The 12,988-nt window shown below is 49.3% G+C and overlaps 1 protein-coding gene across 1 annotated transcript in view; it reads right to left on the reverse strand.

Annotated features, from left to right (window-relative positions):
- Window positions 1–12,988, reverse strand: part of LOC119387244 (papilin) — a 49,087-nt gene that overhangs the window by 22,677 nt on the left and 13,422 nt on the right. Inside the window, exon 2 of the mRNA XM_037654577.2 lies at window positions 6,976–7,042. Coding sequence (XP_037510505.1) covers window positions 6,976–7,042 — 67 coding nt within the window. The remainder of the gene's footprint in view (window positions 1–6,975; window positions 7,043–12,988) is intronic.

The following is a 12,988-nucleotide window of genomic DNA, read 5'->3' on the forward strand; positions in this document are numbered from 1 at the left end:
GCAAGGTGAGTCTAACGATAGCTCCGTGTCAGTGTTCAATCTGCAGCGTTAAATAATAATAATAATATATCTCGTTTTACGTGCTAAAACCGCGATATGATCATGAGGTACGTCGTATTAGAGGGCTCCCGAAATTTCCACCATCCGGTGTTATTTAAGGTGCACTGACATCGCACAATACGCGGGCCTCTCGCATTTCGCCTCCATCGAAATGCGACAGCTGCGGCCGGGATCAAACCCGCGACTTTCGGGTCAGCAGTCGAAATATGCAGCGTTATATTCACATAGAGTCGATCTACAACAGTTGAAAGTGTTTGTTGAGCCCCCCCCCCCCCCAAGTGGCGTTTCTAGGGAAAACTTCTCTACCCGACTCCTGCACCCTGTTTCGTTCGCAAAGGACTTTCACTTATCTTTGTCAAAAGTACGGGAGCTTCCCCTACTATCCCTTTTTTTCCTCTTTTTTTTTTCTTACCTCTCTCTCCTACCGCTCTCTTTCATCCCCTCCCCTTCCCTCCGTGCAGGGCCGTTGAGGTGACCTCATATTGAGAGACAATTATAGCCTTGCACTTTTCTCTTCCTTTCTTTGTTTCCATAAGAATCACTTCGTCCGGGAGCTTTGAACACGCAAGTCACTAAGGCAAAGGCTTTCCGTTTGCAAAAGCAAACGAGCACATTCTTCAGTTCTCGTTAACTTTTTCCGTATGTATACGCTTAATTTATGGAACATTTCCGTGTAATGTGCACTCACACTTAGCAAAACAAAAAGAAAAAAAAAAGGAACAACGAAGAAGGCAGCAATGTATCAAGACTGGCGTTCAGCGAGGTCCTTGTATAGATGTGTAGGTCGAGCGCGAATCAATTTTCTGCGACGAACTTCAAACGCACCCACATCCCTTTTCCGCGTTTTCCCGACAAATCTGGGGCCGAATTCACAAAACTTCACTTTCGTAAGTACATTCTTTTTTCCATTGGTGAGCAGGTTTCGCTAATGATATGTCCCGCATCGTGATTGGCCGAACCATTCTCTTACGAAAAATTTTCAGCTTAAGACGTTTTTGTGAATGCGGGTCGTGGGGCTGAATTCCAAAGCGTCTCGTTCGTAAGCGCTTTTTTCCCCCCTTTTCCCCCTCACTGGTTGGGTGGCTTTACTAATGATAATACCGCATGACAGGATCTGCCAAAATTTTGTCTTACGAACATTCCTAGCGTAAGAGTCCTTCGTGGGTACGGGCTCTGGTGACTGTAGTACTACTGTAGGTGCATGCGTCGGACCGGGGGCTCTGGGCGTGACGCTAATGCGAGCGGCTGGCGCGGCTGCTGTACGTATATGCTGCCGCTGTTTGCTGCCGCCGCCGCCGCTGCTGCGACGGATGTCGGCAGTCGAGGCGACGGACGCGTGTTCCGAGTAATGTGGCCCTTCTCTTTCAAGCTGACGGCGCGTGCTGGCTGGGCACGGCCGAGGAAGAACAGCCATCGTGTATGCAAACGGGCATCGCTCTCCGCGAGGCTCCGGCGAAGGCCCTTTGTGCTCGTGTCTCTGTATACATAATGCACGACGTGCGCCGACGCCGCTACGGCGGCTGCTGCTTTGGGGCGCGTGGAAGCTCTTCCTTCCACTGCGGGCGCCCGGCTGCGAATTCGTCTCCGCGATAGGGACCGTCGTCGCACCCAAGGAGGTTTAAAAAAATAATGCTGGAGTGGACATTATGTCGCGAAAGTAAAACCAGACCTCCGCCACCTCACTTCAGCCACAGTACAACGACAGCGTACAATGCAGAAAGAGCAGCGTTTTCCTCACGTGCCCTTCTAGTTTAATGTGGCCCCCGACAGATACTACTCAACGGTCGTCTCGGTGCTGTTGGTCTTATTAAGAAACCTAAAAAATCTTGTGAAATAGAAATCACGTTACTAATACTCACCCGGATAAATTAGTTTCGTCGGAGAGATAAATTAAGAGGTATAAATTAATCTCTAATTTTATATTTAACCTAGCATTTACGTTCGCAGAACAAACACACTTTATCTGTCGTCGGGCATCACACGAGAATGCCATGTTTTTGAGGTCAACTGCAAGCAAATGCTGCCTTCACGTTTGCTGCTGAGGCTATGTGAGGGCTTCCACTCCAGCATTTTTGCTCAAACCTCTTTGGTCGCACCACATTTTGAGAAGTCTGAGAGTAAAACAGAGGCGTCTCATGCTGGCCCGACCTTATTCGGGACGCGAGATCTCGCTGATTTATATTCACCGTTAAATGCCAACATTTGGAGCGCAGTAACGAAATGAGAAGCGATGGCGCCTTCGAAAAGTGGCGGGAAGCAATTTTGATTTGTAATAATGCTTTGGGAGACAAAGTTCCCGTCAATGAAGTGTGCGGGTCAATTAAGCAGTCATTATTCTATAGTGTTCACGAAACTTGATTCTTAAGACAAAGAAGGATAGCGGGGAACTAACACACACACACACACGAAAAAAACTTTTTTTTTTTTTGTGCCAGACACACAATATGATGTTCAGGTACACTGTAGCAGGGGACTCCGGATTAGATATGACCACCTGGGGCTCTCTTTAACGTTAACCTATATCTGACTACATGAGCGTTTTTACATTTCGTCCCCATCGGAATGCGGCCGTCCGTCGTTGCCGGAATCGAGCCTCCAACCTCAAGCTCAGCAGCGTGACGTCATAGCGAGCATATATGGTACTGGCGCAAGTGGGGAGCGACATCTTAGTCCACACTTGAGCGAGCGGTCGGAATGCAATTTACTCTTAAATAAAAGTTGTCGGCGGCGGTGGTGCAGAAGAAACATTAATTAGGCAAATGAAGGTTTCATTGCATTTGCATACTTTATATACGAAGGGCAGTGATATCGTGCAATGTTGAAGTGCAAGTGCCGTCCCACTTTTCGCTTCGCCCTCACATGCCGCTCTACTGCTACTGTACTGAAGTTCCCATACATCACAGATCTCTTAACTTGTCTAAACAACAGTTAAGGACCAACTTGAGTAAGGTTTCCAGGCGTACGCATACCGAAGCAGTTAATCAGCGGTCGTCGACGATATTCATGCGACTTTGAATTCATTTACTGCAACAGCAGCAATCTCCCATACACCCATACATCTGACAACATCACGGCGATGCGCATAAAGTCGTGTTCGCCCGTTGTATACGCTTCCTGTTGCACCCTCGTGCCGTTCAGTACGCGTATATGCCGTTATGCAGTGAGCACACGACGGCTGACACAACCACTGGCGCAACCCGTCGCTTAAACCGGGCTGAAGTGTAGATTTACGCCACTGAAACAACGAGCGCAGCCAGTGGCCTTGTCCGAAATAAAAGCTAGCTCGAACTTGACCATAGCCTAAGCGCCGCACGACCGAACACGCAGAAAGAAGAAAGCCTGCGCGAGAAAAATATGCGAATAAAAGGTGCCCGCTAGCAAGGTTAAAGAGCCTGATCTTGAGAGTGAAAAAAAAAAGGGGGTCGGCCTCACGACTCCCGCTTGAATTACAAGGCGCATCGTTTGACAGAGCGACGTGAAAGCTGAGCTCTTTTTCTTCATCGTCCCGCTCGCTCGCCGCCACAAGCAACGACAGCGTACGGCGCAGAGAGGCAAAGCGCAGCCGCTATTTGCCGCAGGACGTCATCTGTCTTCATCCTGTCTTACTGTTTTCCAGCTCTCCTTTTGCGGGCTCTTTCTTCCCGATGCGTGTGCGTATACTACGTGCGAGTGCGGAGCCGTTTTCGAAGGCGTATAGTGAGAGCTTCGTGCATCCGCATTCCACTCGAGTCGACGGTTACGCAGTATATTACATACGCCAGGCAGTCTCACGGCAATCTCTCCCTACTAGTGTGCCACATAACTTTTGACCTTCTAGCGCCTATGATGCGTGCAAACTACTCCGATGATGCATCGGGCGGTGATTGCAGTCGCAATTAATGGGCCGTGGCTGGAGTCTTTAGAGCGTATGCCACTTCCGTTTAACGGCGGGATCGCAACTGGAAGTTTTCAGAACCCGTCTGCCCTGTGCAAGAGGGCTCGGAACGTGGAGATGACAGTTACAGCATGTGACTTTTCTTTTTTCTTTTCTTTTTTTTAATGTACACATCGCAAGTGCTGCCTGAACCGGACCCATATGTAGCCGAAATTCCAACTCAGCGTTCAACTTACTTCCGCCGATTTGATTAATTTTCCTAGTACGACTTTCTTTATTACAATGCATTCTCGCGAATTCGCGCCATATACAAATTAGAATCAATTGGCAAAAAGTGCACGCGATGGCAAGTTTCGCGTTCCTTGCGAAGACGACAAGGGGTCGTATGGGGGTGGGAGGCGGATGTTGGAAGAGCCGGCTGATTCGGCAAGTCTCAGTGGCTTCCAGAAAGCGACCGGCGCACTTCATTCATTCGATTGAGGACGTCCGGCGAAGAGTCGTACAACTCCTCCGCGGTCGCAATGAGGGGCAGGCGAGAAATGTAACTCTTGTCTTCTCCCCGGCTGACGCCCTCATCTTGCTGTCTTCCGACTCCCCTTTGCCGAGGGCTAGCCCCCTCGATACAGCAAGGAAAGAGACATGTGTTAGCCATTCACACACCGTGCGGAAACAAACAAATATTCACACAGGAACTTCCTATTGGGGAGTTGTCATGCAGTGCGGAAAATTTCGTAGAGGTGTTTATCAGACTTACATGCTAGTTTGGTTGGAAGCGAAGATAGAAACGCTGATACGACAGCTTGTAGTCGCAATGGGAGATGACTCAAATTATACCACATATGCTATGACGACATTCGAGCGAGACAGCTTTACCAGGATGAATCGTGCGTTTTGTGACGTTGGAGACGATACGTAACGGGTTGTTTTAGGTTGTTTCTTCAGGTTGTTTTAGAGTTTAGTTGAGCGGACGATTCGTCCACTAAAGCGCTCGGTTTTCTTTTTTCAGCTGCGCTTCCCGAACACTATCGGTTGTTGCAGTTTCTTCTTCTTCAACTTCTTTTTTTTTTTTAAATAGCGTGCATACTCAAGCGCTTTCCCGCATCACAGGTGTTTCGCTGCTCGACACGACACGAGTGGATCAGAAGAACTAGGTGGACACTTAGGCAAAGGATGCTCCGTATTAAAAAAAAAAATCATTGACACGAGATGTAGCAAACGAAAGATATTGTGTATAGGGATGTAGACAGAGCGAAACGCGAGATACGATAAGAACGACGAGGTATACGGCGACGTGGTGTCCCGTTAATGACCCCGAGTATTTAGGCGAACCAGATGCGCGCGTGACTGTGGTGTATGCGACGGGAGGCCGACATCTGCGGACCCCGGAACGAGACCTCCAACAGTCGAGAACACGAGACCGTGAGTGCCCGAGTCTCTACGGGAATTCGCAGCACTCCGATGTGGGCACATGCGGCGGCTCTCTCTTCTCCTTCTGTGCACTTCGACTGCTGGAAACTCGAGAAGGCGTAACTAAACGCATGACGACGCCAAGCGACGATCATGGTGGCCAGGAAGAGCTTTCGGACGACATTCGACTGCCACCTCTAGCGAAACTGTATAAGAAGCTTTAATTTTCTCTGCAGCTGTCGCGCGGCCCACGAGAAACGCGTATGTATACGTTTACCCCCGTTCTCGTAGGATTGTAGCTCGGCTATCATGTTGAACTCAACTTGCATAACTATAAGTTAACAATTACTGCGAGGACTTTTGTACTTAACTTACCTCAAGTTAGGAATGAAACATAAGTACATGTATATGTTATCATTCCCGTTAGTCTTCATGAAACGAAAAGCTGGGACCCACACAGAAATACTCCCCCCCCCCCCCCAAAAAAAAAAATGTTACGATAAAAAACCCCTCAGCAGTCTCACTGGAATTCAACAAATGTATAGCATCTCCTGCAGTCCTTAAGGGCATATTGCCACGTGCGTTTCTTTATCACTTTTGCTGTATTCGGTTTTCGGCCACAAAGACTGTCAGCAACGCTCAGCGCGAACCGCGCCTCGTTGTTCGAGAACCTTCGCGATCATTGTAGATCGTTTTGTTAAGATTGCGCGCAAGACGCGCACACTCGAGCTTATTCTAGAATTTGCACGACAGCCAGCGATAACGCTGGAATATTCGACGGCACATGTTTAAATGCCGACGCGCTTCACCGCTTGTCAGTTGATCGACGGACGACGCCCTGTTCGCCGCTATCATTGTACAGCGTGCATTGCTGTAGTTCTAGTTCTCATTTTCCGGCCACAAGTTCGGCCAAATAAACAGTTTCGTCCTACAAACGCCGACTGCTGTGTTCGCCGACGTCACCACCACGTGACAATATTTATCCACAAGCCGCACTGCCGCCCCGCACCGGGCGGATAGTCTGTCTCTTGGCCTCTTGTCCATCTCTCATTGGCTGCTCATAGTGAGGCAGGGGCGGAAAGCCATTCGCTATGTGCGGTGCGGCCATGCGGCTTCAGAATAAACAGAACCTAATTTATCTATCCGCAGGTTATGCTTATACCATATTCCTTTCGTAAACATACCTTCTGAGCATTGTTAGCACCAAGACACACAGTACCAGCAAGTCGCTTTGTACTTGAACTCTGCGATCTCAATCGCCTACAACGCGTGAAGAAAACCGACACGCATATGCAGAACGTGCAATTTACTCAGGGCAATTGAAGATGGAATAGAATCCTTCATGAAATTCATGAACTTCATTATGACAACAGAAGAAAAAAGCCAGTGGCGGCCTTTCGTGTGCGCGCCTTTGTTTCTTTACACGAGAATACGCAAAAAAAAGGAAAAACAAAAAAAAGAGAAATAGTGTGTGGGAACAAAAGCGATAGAAAAGTGCAATATGTATGCACACAACGCGGTGCGTTCGATTCGGGCAAGTTTCAGGTCACGTATACGAGTCGGCGCCCGCTTTGAAGGCCAGGAACCCATACGTGTCACTGTTAGCGTGCGTAGGCGAATGCAAATTTGCTTACCGGAGTTTGCCCAACCTCGGGGGACAGCGTCGACGCCTTCCAGCAGAGGCCGAGGAGGATCAACCACCTGCGAGAAGAGGTGGAAAACGTTACGCCTCGTTTACCCTATAGATAACGGCCGTAACGTGCCCGATTAAATGTAAAAGGCATTTGACGTGTGTGTAACCGCAGAGGAGCGGGTCAGGGAACAAACGGGTGTTACGGACATCTTAGCCGAAATCAGGAAGGAATGGGCATGTAGCGCGAAAGGAGGATAACCGCTGGTAATGAAGAGTAAGAGAGTGGATTCCAAGAGAAGACAAGAAAGTTAGGAGGACAGATGAGATCAAGAAGTTTGCGGTGATAACGTGGTCGCAGCAAGCACAGGACCGCGGGTTAATTGGAGAAACATGGGAGAAGCCTTTGCCCTGCAGTGGGCGTAGTCAGGCTGATGATGATCGGTGCATGAAAGCCAACCCGATATAAACATGCGCATGTGTCCCGCTCTTGATGGCAAACTGCGTACTCCGACAGCGTGCCTTGACACCTTCACGATGCTGCCAGGTTGAGCTACCAAATTTGAATGAAGCCACCCAACGCAAGCTAAAATTTAACAGCACGCTTATTGGTCCACTGAAGGTTTTGTCAGCGAAGCGAAGCGTTCAAACATTTATATGCTTAGCGAGAGCGGTGCAGTTATTTTCTTAAAAGGCCAGTACACAGCGGTAAATCAGATAAAGAAAAATAAAGGGCGTTGCGGTGGCATCGGCACTTCCCACAAACGGCGGAAAAAGGAGCACACCGCTGGTCCTTGGCCCACACACACAAAAAAAAAAAACTGAAGTAAAAACAGCGAGCAACTGCTCCATCGCATTCAACCGCGTGCGAAGCTACGATTTTTCACAGCGACCTACGTTTCAGTTCAGAAGGTTAAAACGCTTGCGTGACGTCGAGCCTTGCAGCGAGGAGGAAGGCGTTGAGTCGAAACTTTCGGTTTCTACGCACGACGTGGTGGCCACTGTATTGAGCAGTATTCAAAGGTCAGGTGATAATTAGAAATCTTAATCTCTTCTTGTGGTTCGAACACTGAAACTAGTGGCTGTGATTATTAATTATTCCTTACATACGCGCTGTTCTTTCTTTTTTTTTTTTACAGCACCATTTTTGTACTTACGTATGCTTCCTTATGTTATATGTGAGCCCGCGTTTTGGCTATTGTAACCTGCGCGCCAGTGAAAATTGTATCTGTCCTTATGTCACTTAGTTTACATGGACAGCTTTTGGAAACTATTATTCTAACTACAGCAAACACATGAGCGATGCCCTATATTGTTCCAGTCTCCAAGAGCTAGCAGTTGCAGCTAAGTTCACACAGTCTGGTGCATTTTATAAGTGGACTTAATTCACGCTGCGGACAAGAGTACACGTGCCAGGAGGCGAAGCTACCTCGCAGCGTTTGTCCTAATATAGGGGGAAGGAATGTAAATTGAATTCTTATCGGAGGGTGCTAAGCAGTTATACGATTTGTCGATAGGCCTGCCATCCTTAGGGTACTGTTCTTGATCATGGTCTGGACGTTGCGGGGACAACCCTGAGATGTCGCATGGACGACTTTCGGGTCGGCATGCGGTGCGTGACTGTGCGTTGTCTTGGTTTAGTCCGAGCGTGGCCGGCTTGAACGACCAAGGCCGCCCAACGCGCGCGTTCGGCACGAGCACTCATCGCTGGCAACTCCGGAAGGGGAGGCGCGGTAGCCGCCGCTTGTTTACGGGCAGCGTGAAAGAAGGCGTTTATTTTGAGAACCTTCGCGAGCATTTTTCCTTTCTTTTTCCCCATATTTTTCTTGAAGTCTCGCGTGCGTTCCTCGCAGTGAAAGCCTTTTTAATGAGCGCCGTGAGCACGACCATCCGTCGGCGGAGCCCGCGCGCGAGTTGCTGCGCGTCGGACGTACGTGGTCCCTATCTATAGATGATGGGCCGCTCTATATCGGTGCGCGTCATCGTACAACGCGCTGTATGCTGCGCCGCCGCAGCCCGCTTGGGACTCGCACGTCAAAAACGGGAGCGCCCGTCCGAGCTGACGAAGGAGCGGAAATTCCGAAGGACACGGCAGCGCGTGCGGGCGAGCTCTAGAGACACGACCGACAGGGCAGATGGTATGGGCATATTTTTCTTTCCAAGACACTGGCCCCCGTGTCGCTAAAAATAACGACGAAAGCACACAGCTGACGTTTCCCGCCGCAAAACAAAAGGCGAGGAGCTGCGAGACGCCTGACGAGCAAGTTTTCGTAGTGCATCTCGTTATCCTTAACGACATCGCGATAGGTGTAGAACAGCGGATCACCGCAGTATCACAAGCACGTGGTAGACTTAAGTTTCTCGCTGAAATGGCTCTGGGGTTGCTGTTTTAGCTCCCGTACTCCACAATATCGCCATCTCCTGCATCCAAAACAAAATAGGAGTGGTTGCATATATCTAACTGAAATACCTACGTGTTTACCCTCCACACCTGCCGTTCATGCGAACTTCTGACAAAAGCAGACCGAATACCGCTGCTGTCCTGGAGTCTGCCAAGTGCCTGTGTCTATAGGAACGCTCGTAAGTCTGGCAGAGCTGCTAGTCCGAAATTATTTGACAGATTGATTATCGATTAATTAATTGATGCTTAATTCCCCGTACCAACACTGAGTCTGAGAGGAACGCTGAGGTAAAGGCGCTCCAAACTATAGTGGTCGCCAAGTGTTCTATGAAGCGCGTCCAAATACAGGAACGCGGGTGTTCATGGAACATGGAGTAGTATCCCGTAGGTATGAGAACAATGTGCGGAGTGTCTCTTTCAGTGCGTGGTGACTGAATATGACGATTGGTGGTGATTGACGGTGATGGCTGGTGCCGGTGAGCCAACTCTCGAGCTCGCTCCAATCAGCGCGCTCTGAAAGGGACCGTGTATACTTAGAGGACTGTTACGAAACACTCTCCTATAGCTCTAAAGGAAATGCATGCGGCCTCCTCGTTATGGAACGAGACCCGCGGTTAGAGTTCATTAGCTCAACCACGGAGGCACTGATTCATCTTGGCGTTCACAGTTGTAGAGGTATTCACTAGTTCCGGGAACGATTTTATGTCCTCGGCTACGCCGTCCACACGTCCACACGGATTCTTTTTTGATGACTCAGGCTAAATGCGTTGTGATTGGCAGATTCCAGTATGAGAATTTTATGAGAAGAGCCTTCTTCTTCCGTGTTTTTCTAGGGGGGCCGGATTAGCCTATAGAAACCTGGGCCGGTGATTGATACACTCCAGAAACTGTGCTCGGGTTGCGTATGTCCGCCGCCACGCTTCTATAAGATTTGTTTGATGCAGAAGCATTCTAGGTTCTTCGGAGCAGCAGTTGTTCCGTACACGCACGTGGCAATTCTGTCCCTTTTAAGTTATTAACTGTTCTCTCGGTTTCTCGAAACCAAACGTTGGCAGGGTTTTCAAAAGATGTTCGAAGCCACCCACTTCATTGACTTCTCTATAAAAAAAATTAAATAAAGAGAACATCCTGCTGAGCGTCTAAACTGTATAGTGAATCCGGCCTTGAGGGCTACATTAGCAATAGTAAGAGCTTAAAACATTAATCATGCTGTTTTTTAGCCAGGTAATTAAAAACAAAAAAAGGGGAAAGGAGGCGAGACAGCCTGATGGCGTAGACCTATAGATGCGCGGGCCTGATCGACGCGTTCTATTTCGGGATCCACGCAGGCGCTCCCGCGCACACGGGGTCCGTATCAAACACGGCGTGTTTGTGTGTCTACACACGCCACCGCATAGCTCCGCGCGGGAGGAGGCGAAAGGTGCGCGCTCTCGAAGGCCCCGGTTGAACAGCCGCGTTGCATGCATGCCGACACGACGGCGGCATGTTTTTGCGCCTGTCCGTCCATCCATCAGCTGAACCACTTGGCTGCCTCCTTTAACAAGCCACGCCGGAGCATCGAACCACCGACGCATTTAGGAACCCCTTCTCGTACGCTTTAGCCCGCTCAGCGCCGATGGCGCATCTTTGTGCGTCACGAGCTCGCTAGAAGAGGCAAGCGCGCCTGCATCACACGAAACTTGAGTTCAATACGTATAGTAAGCGGAGCGAATCGTGGGGCTTTAACCCACTTATCGGTCACGAAGAGGGCGCCCTTTAGTACTGACAACACCTTACAGACTTCCTCCTCCGCCACGTTTAAAGCAACAAAAACCGTCCTCCTCTCCTACATGACGCCAGAGTGCCTTCTATACCACGGAGGTCCCACATTAGACAGTTTATAGAATAGGGTACGCAAATCTCTGCGTTAGTGTTTGTCGCCACTGCGCATGCGTCATACTCACCCCCGTTAAGTTGCGAAAATAGCGTGTCGTACTTAACGAACGCTAACGTTGCGAACTCTATTCTAAAACTTTGTATTCTTGATTTGCAACAAAAGCGGTAACACACCGATCCCGCATGCAATCCTTTTACGCATCAAACGCACATGTTCGATACCGCAAAGGAACAAGAGTTGAACAGCCACGCTCAAAGATGTTCGACGCCACGGGACCTAGTAATAAAGGCTGACTCTCTCGAGCAGTGTTAGTAAGCATAAAGTAAATTAGCGGGATAATGTTGTACTTGTAAGCCAAGGGTAGGGCATCCAATGACAAGATAGTAAGCGGTGGCGGAGGGTGTTGTTTAGTTGCGTGAAGAAAATGAAGAGTGGGCTCTTCCGTGTTAATTCTTATCGCTGCGCTGTCGTAATTTCAAAACAGGCGACACGTCCACAAATGCGCCCGTTACCTCGAATGCTCGCATGTGTCCCTCGCATCCATTCATCCTTACGTCCAATGGAACCTCCAGCGTAATACGTTCATTGGCCCACACCCACTCTTTATGATCTTGTTGTCAGGCCGTGCCACTGTATCATGGAAACTTGTCCTTTAAGCCCGGATACATTTTCTTGCAACACAGTTTCTGAAACCTACTTAACAACTCTCGCATGCCACGTGTATATATTACAATGCTGGTCGTCTCTCTCCCTCCCGCCAGTCTCGTCATCATGCAATCGATATTGGTACGTGAGATTACGCCGTCTCGATATGCGCCGTCGTGTCATTGAACACAACGGACAAAGTTAAGAGCCCGGAATTGGACTTATCATTTATTTGTTGAACTAGCACGGACAGCTGGGTCAGTTGGGACAGTTGAACTAGCAGGGACAGTTTTTTTTTTTCGCGCTTTTTTTCAAACATGAAATTATTTCTTCACAGGCGGACTGCACAGCCGCGAGACAACGTTAAAATAATATCTGGAGTTTTACGTGCCAATACCATGATATGGTTATGAGAGACGCCGAGGGCTGCGGAAATTTCGACCATCTGATGTTCTTTAACGTGCACTGGCGTCGCGCAGTACACGGTCCTCTAGTATTTCATCTCTGTCAAAAAACGACCGCCGCGATCGGGATCGAACCCGTAACCTTCGGGTCAGCAGTCCAGCGCCCTAACCACTGTACCGCCGCGGCGACAGACAACGTTAAAAGAAGCAAATGCACGACAGTGCACGGTTCTTTCGTGGACCCGCCCGCGGTTGGCGGCAACGTTTGCTTTATGCGACAGCCATACATCAACAAGGCGTGCAAGAAGAAGAAGAAGAAGAAGAAGAAGAAGAAGAAGAAGTCCAGCAATAAAGGAAGACCTCCTCTAAACCAACGTATTCCGAGGAGGAACTTTCCATTAAGCACTGGCAGTTCCGAAAGGCGTTCCGAACCACCCATAACTTTACCTCTCGCGTCGTTAAGGCACGCGCCGCGTCACACCCGTTCACGCTCGACTGCACACAGACAGCTAGGCGACTCGCGCTGGCTACACTGTCGCCTTGTCCACGACTCCGCATGCATTGCCTTGGCCCTTGGATGAAAGTCAAGCGTAGCGCTTCCCTGCTGCTTCGACCTTCGATGGGTTATGGGACTAGACAGATCCGTTACAAAAACCGGGGAGGCGTCCGGAAAGTGAAGGAATATAGGAAG

The sequence above is a fragment of the Rhipicephalus sanguineus genome, chromosome 3 (assembly GCF_013339695.2).
Source record: "Rhipicephalus sanguineus isolate Rsan-2018 chromosome 3, BIME_Rsan_1.4, whole genome shotgun sequence".
Classification (NCBI taxonomy): Eukaryota; Metazoa; Arthropoda; class Arachnida; order Ixodida; family Ixodidae; genus Rhipicephalus; species Rhipicephalus sanguineus.